A 7,074-nucleotide genomic window follows, 5' to 3' on the forward strand; every position below is an offset into this window, starting at 1 on the left:
GCCAGGATGAAATCCCGTATTGCAATAAACGGCTCGCCAAAACCTTTTGTGATACCGTTCGCTCGTTTGTTTCTTTTGTTCGTGATCATTGGAATGTAACGATGGAGAAACGACTCGAAAGCTTTGCCAATGAATCATGCCATGACTATTTTTATACCTGGCGATAAATGACTGTTCTGATTTCTGAAAGAGAAAATACAGGCTTCGTAATTTGTTTTGTTTGACTGAGCTCATTCATCGACGATTGTGTATGACATCAAACGTAAATACAAAGATGAAGATTGGAGAACCGCAGAGACGGACGAAAGGTCCTGGAGCTTTCTCGCTAGACGTTATCATAAGACTTGACCTGGTTGGAGGTTGGGGCGGGGGGGGGGGGGGGGGGGCTCGTTGTGCTCTCGAATTTCGATCTATGCCCAGGACTGTCTCTGCTAACCCAGTGTTTTTCCCCCATTTTCACTCACGGCATCCTTTTTAGGACTTGAAGGTTTCGCGTCACCCTTATACTAAATGTTGTTTATAGATTTTTGTTTTTGTTATCACTCTTAAATTGTGTACACAAGGTAGTATGGAGGTGCTTTCGCCCGCCCGGTTTATATTTGTTTGCTCTATCATGAGGAGAACGATGATCGAATGCAACTATAAATAAAGTTTGCCTACTCTGTACACAATTGTGACGTCATAGGCCTACTACTGGCCAATTAAGTTGTCAAGGCTGCTGGTTCCAAAAAAGTTTGTGCTAAACAATTAACAATGTGGTGATCACATTATATTTGCCCTCAGCTGGTCGATCCAGCCCGCGCGTCGCTTGAATGATTTCGCGGTGAACCTCAGGCGAAGTATATTTTGCTTAGAACTAATAAACTGGACGACGAGCAAATATGACGTTAGCACTTATGTACACCATAGCTTTAGTGAAAGCTGAAAATGGCGCAAAAGGTTCAAATCTTTTCACTGGTTATCAGACTTATTGAGCTACTATTGAACTGAGCTACCAGGAGATGTAAACAAGAGGTTTTTTTTTAATTGCTCAGTAAAAGAAAGCAGAAAAATTAGAGAAGCAGATTAATCGCTGAAAGTTTGAACGGAATCGAACAAACGATAAGAAAGTTATGTTTATTTGAGAGTTATTAATGCTAAAAATTAATTACCGTAAAGTAACGGAATTTCAAATTGGTCGAACCGCCGAACCCCTTATGTCACTGTGACGTATGGTGGCGGAAAAATCTCCCATTTGTTCTAGCACCAAAAAATACTTTTCTGTCATTTTTTTTTCAAAACGTACTTTTTATAATTATGACCTAAATGTATTTTCATATTATGATTCATAGAAATATTGAGTAGAGCCACAAGGGAGAAGGCGCTTAGAAGAAAAACAGAAATGGGCAGGACAGTCGGACTTTCACGACTACGTCACAATTATCCCCTGACCAAATTGTCAATTTCACATTCGCACAGCTGTAATGGTTTAATATTTCAATATTCATAACTTTCTTTCTATTGGCCCGAATTGTCTCAAACTTTCGCCATTATGTTTCTTCTATTTTTCTGCTACGTGCAATGAACTACGGTATTGTAATAACTTTTGGGAATTCTTTTATAAGAAAATGGGGAATTTAAAGACTGCAGGGTAGATGTTTAGTCTAGCCTAAATTAATGCTCACGCAAGGCCAGGGCCAAGTCATACACACATACAATTACAGTCTCTGAGAGAAAGGAGTTATCGAACAATGATTTTTAAGTAACTGATGTTTATTCACAAGAAACATGGTAGTGATATCCAATATATTTACTTGCCACAACCTAATAACAGTTACACTTAACTCACATTTATACTGGTTCTTGCCCCAAGTTGGCTTTGATGATGCTCCCTAGCAACATCCTCCCAGCTCCTAACTCTAAGTTCTAACAAAATCTGTCTCCTCAAAACTACCTCCGCCTCAGCTACAAACTTTTACACACTCCCAAAAACCTTGCCCAAATTAAAGCTAGTCTCCAATTCAGACCTCCCTTTTTAATCATTCGAGCATCCAATTTCTGTAACACTGCCCCCTCCTTAACTTTGAACGTCTCGTTCAACACTAGGAAATTCAAAACAGGAACCTGTCGGTAAAACAACAATAAAGATAACAAGAAATGTAAAATACTAAATCTAAAAATAACAACATCATTAAAAATGTGAAGCATGGAAAACACAGAATAGGAAAACCTGAAAGAAATCATCATAATTTCTAAGGTAGCACATTAGCATGGCACAGTCATTTATAAACATACATAAATTACCTTTGTTTCAGCCTCACAAAACAATTCTTAGGTTGTGGCGAATGCATACATAAAAGCACTTGCAAAATGAGACAAAGGCATGCAGCATATGCATCTTGCCTGATATCATTGATCGTAAATTTCAAATATCAATACAACAAACTGGACTTAAACTCTCAGTATACCAGAACAAAATCACATCATACATGAAATATAATTGTTGTTCCACATCAGTCTGGTCAACATGTTCAGCCTGTTGCACACGTAAGTAATAATCACTATAGAACAAGCAAACTGGATATAAACAAAAACACTTCTTTTTTTTTTTTTTTCCTTCAACATCACCTTTAAATATGGCAAAAGTTAACGATTATTCTAGTATAACCATCAAGTTCTGGTATTCGTCCTCTTTGGTAACAACAAATGGGATATCTCGGTTCATTTTAAACTGGTTTGGTTAGCAAAATTAGAGTTGCCAACAACACATAAGTACAACCCTGAAAAAAAAAACAATACTCTGAATTTGTATGCCAAAGCGGAAACACTCATTTCAACTGCCAATATAGAAGAATTTATACAAAACAAAATTGTTTTTACAAAATAACCTGATCTTGTAAAAAACATGATCATGCATGATTGTCCATAGATTTCAAAATGACTTTAAGTCATTAGAAAGAAAAAAAAAAAGGCAAAGCGTCCATTTGCTATTATCTGTTCTTACAGAACGGCACAAAATGCCACAAATCAATTCCACATTTCGAGTTCAGGTGAGTAAATCGCTCATCTGTGATTACACCTAATGCAAGAAAGCCACTTCAGTATTCTCATTCTTTTCTACTCTCTTTGATAAATCATAGTAATGTAATTCCTACAAGTCCTCCTTTATAAGAACACTTAACAATTGTGTTTCTCTTCACAAGTTCAATATTGAGGAATGCTAATAACACCAAAATGTTGGTCCCTCAGTTCTACTTTCGACTGGTTCATTCGAAAAGTTCAGCAGCACAATGGAATAAGTGTCTGACTCCTTAAGTTCATTTGCATCTTCAAAGTTGCTTCAGCTAAATGGAGTCCTGTCATCACTCATGGTGACCAATTATTTGTTTCTCTAATCAATGCAAATAGATGAAATTCCACTAATAGTCCATGCAAGTGTTCACTATAAAAGCTTTCAAAGTTTGATGGATTTCGTAAGGCTGCATAAAATTGCATGGCATTTAATATAAAAATTGTTCACCGTTATAAACACGAACCGCGTTACCATGGAGACCAGATACGCTCATCCGACACGCGTTGCCATGGAGACCAGATTCGCTCATCCGACACGCGTTGCCATGGAGACCAGATTCGCTCATCCGACACGCGTTGCCATGGAGACCAGATACGCTCATCCGACACGTGTGAAGATACTTTGGGACGGCATCCCGGCGTCTTGCGGTACTGGCATCTCGCGTCCTGGCTTGAAGCTTCCTCGGTAAGGTACCTCACTATCTGCTCGTCGGGCCTCAGCTACGTGATGGAGAAAATCTGCCATCCAATTCTGGCTTCCAAGTAGATATTTCTGCAACAAAATAACATCTTTTGCAGAAAAAGGTGTACCAGAGTGGTACAACCATATATGCGTATATTAGGTATACACATGCAGAAAATTGGCTTTTATGTAAATAGCCATAATAAGAGAAAATGCAACTAACTAGGTTGTGGCAATATTATTATAAAAACTTATTGTAATCTCAATATACAATAAACAAAACAATTCTGCCATATTTGTTTCATAAGCAGTTACACAGCAACTTCACTGAAAACTTCCCACACAGAACTGTGCTGTATCCCTGCTGGAAGCAGGTACTGACTTTCAAGCACTCTAGCTCTGCTAATGTGAAAAGAACCAGCTAGTCGTAAGCATAACCATTAAAACCTAACAAACAAGGAATTTAATGAAAACCAAGTCCTTAACCATAGCAATATCCTCGATTAAAAATAATAATCCATAACTATGTATAAATGTAACCCACTACAATTATAGACAATGTGATAACCGTGATACACAGCTGTCAAAGTTACCAGCTAATCCCAACCATATCTATTGGGAGACTTCCTTTGACGATGCTGATGCTCGTGACTGTTTTCTCTCGAGGGTTCTTCATCCAGAGCATCGTCAGGTTGACACACTTGATATTTCTCGCTGAGCTTGGGATGCTCCTGATTACTAGTTTGTGTTGCTACAGCGATAAAAGAACAGTTATCATCGCTTACATGGAACCAGGGCTCCTTCTGTCCCTTGTACTTGCAAAGACGGTCTCTGTGAACCACTCTTGGTTTACTCCTTTTCGTCAACTGAATCCTGTAGACTACATCGTTTATCTTCTTTAGAACAGAGTAAGGGTCTCACAAGTCTGACATCAATTTAGGTGATATACCTTTCTTCCTTCGAGGATGCCAATATCCGGACTTCAGGTCAAGGGCGCAAAACCACTGGGAGCCCGTCAATGCATCTAAGATGTCGTCAATACGAGGAAGCGGGTAAGAATCTTTCGTTGTCACCCGATTCAAACATCGATATTCCACGCAAAAACGCATACTGCCATCTTTCTTAACGAGTACAATCATTGAACCCCATTCTCCTGATGCTGGCTCTATCACTCCTTGTGACTTCATCTCATAAATAGCTCTGACAGCCTCCTCCCTCTTAGCTAGGGGTAAACTAGGTTCAGCATCACCCATCTCTACCTTGTGTGCGACTATGCTTGTCTGTCCCAAGTCCATGGATCCCTTGGAGAACAGGTCTTGTCGTCTCAGTAACAACTCCCGCGTTTCTTCTGGTTGTCCCGTTGACAATCCTACGCTGCTTCTTTCAGGCAGCAACCTTAAACGCGGAGCGAACTCGCCTGTGACTTCTCCTGCCTCTCCAACATTTTCCTCTTGAGATTCAACATCAATGACAACATCAACTCGCTCACATTTACCTACACAATTACCTTCTTGTGAAGATTGGGTATGCTGATTCAAAAGTGTCCTGCCAACCATCACCCCTCTGAGGAAGAGTCCTTGTGCTTCTCCACCCAGGGATGTAATGACAGGAGCCTTGCCATTTCTAGCCGTGTTCTGCTCCTCGAACACGACTAGTTGCCGTTTCCCTCTGCCATCATTGAGGCCTCTACTTGCTTTCTCTGAACACTTGGTGATGTCACTGGGCTCTGGTCTCCAACTCTGGCTTCCAGCACCTGCAGACGCCTTTCAATACCCTGCTGTGCTGTGGAAGATCTGTCAAGGTGCGCTATAATTTCAGCCTGGTTACTGACGGCACTTTCCGCAAACTTCTCAAACGCTTGTAGGAGGGCGCCAACTCCTAGAGGACTCGAAAGGCGACCCCTCCCTCTTGTACGCGTACGTGACGAGACCCGTGAGCGATGCATGGTTGAGAGTCGATAGTCACTTCAACAACTGTGTATCACCCTAAACCCCTGTTACTTTCATGAGCCTACTCTTGCTTTATTTAGAAGTTTTATAAATGGAAACTATAAGGCTACTGTATTTAAAATCCCTATACAAATTTCACGTCAGGTTCAGTATAGTTTAAACTTTTCCACAATAAAATCCAATGAAGAAGAATATAATCCTAAAGGGGATTAAAATTATTTAATTAGTTAAATGGCAAATAAAACAATCCCATCAAAATAAGTTACTTAAAGTGACTAAATTTACTACTAAGTTATATCTTAACTTCCCCAAACAAAAGTAGCTTATCGGGTCTGCAAAGCAAGACTAGCTGTATCTAGCCTGCGGGACTACCAACTTTCCCTTTGCTCAGCACATGCACTGAAACACCGATCCTAAAACATTACTACACACACACACACCAATACAACGCGTTGCTCCCCGTATACACACAGAGATTTTGCAGTGCAGTGGTGTACGATGCCAATGACAATGAACGTAGGCTACTGCCATTGACCTATCTTAACTTTATACTACTAGTTACTACAATCAAAATATGACTTATTCCCTAACTAGACCTAACAATCTTCTAAAATTCCACCTTTCAAATCCCACTTCTGACACCAGTGTAATAACTTTTGGGAATTCTTTTATAAGAAAATGGGGAATTTAAAGACTGCAGGGTAGATGTTTAGTCTAGCCTAAATTAATGCTCACGCAAGGCCAGGGCCAAGTCATACACACATACAATTACAGTCTCTGAGAGAAAGGAGTTATCGAACAATGATTTTTAAGTAACTGATGTTTATTCACAAGAAACATGGTAGTGATATCCAATATATTTACTTGCCACAACCTAATAACAGTTACACTTAACTCACATTTATACTGGTTCTTGCCCCAAGTTGGCTTTGATGATGCTCCCTAGCAACATCCTCCCAGCTCCTAACTCTAAGTTCTAACAAAATCTGTCTCCTCAAAACTACCTCCGCCTCAGCTACAAACTTTTACACACTCCCAAAAACCTTGCCCAAATTAAAGCTAGTCTCCAATTCAGACCTCCCTTTTTAATCATTCGAGCATCCAATTTCTGTAACAGTATGTACAAACGGTTGGATTACCCTCATTGCACTAATATTCAAAAAATGATCCTTTGCTCATTGAACCTAAAGCCGCTATATGTCTAGTGTCGTGGAGGGCCTCGGGCATCAATAAAAGAGATAACGAGAAATCAATGGATAATTATGATTCTCATGCAATTCTAGCAAGATGCTACGCTTTAAAAGTTGCATTTCATGTACTATATAGGCGAACCGTAGTACCGTACATAGGGCGCATAAATACATTGTATTATTTACTCGTGTAGAAGGACAT

At 39.7% G+C, this 7,074-nt stretch overlaps 1 protein-coding gene across 1 annotated transcript; it reads right to left on the bottom strand.

Moving 5' to 3' along the window:
- Positions 1–4,650: 4,650 nt before the first annotated feature.
- On the bottom strand, positions 4,651–7,074 carry LOC105439434. Its single transcript, XM_011668416.2, has 2 exons — positions 7,059–7,074; positions 4,651–5,486 (listed from the first exon to the last, which is right to left on the bottom strand). Exons 1-2 carry the CDS (start codon positions 7,072–7,074, stop codon positions 4,651–4,653), a joined length of 852 nt encoding a protein of 283 aa, XP_011666718.2.

The sequence above is a fragment of the Strongylocentrotus purpuratus genome, unplaced genomic scaffold (genome assembly GCF_000002235.5).
Source record: "Strongylocentrotus purpuratus isolate Spur 01 unplaced genomic scaffold, Spur_5.0 spur5_scaffold_1, whole genome shotgun sequence".
Classification (NCBI taxonomy): domain Eukaryota; kingdom Metazoa; phylum Echinodermata; class Echinoidea; order Camarodonta; family Strongylocentrotidae; genus Strongylocentrotus; species Strongylocentrotus purpuratus.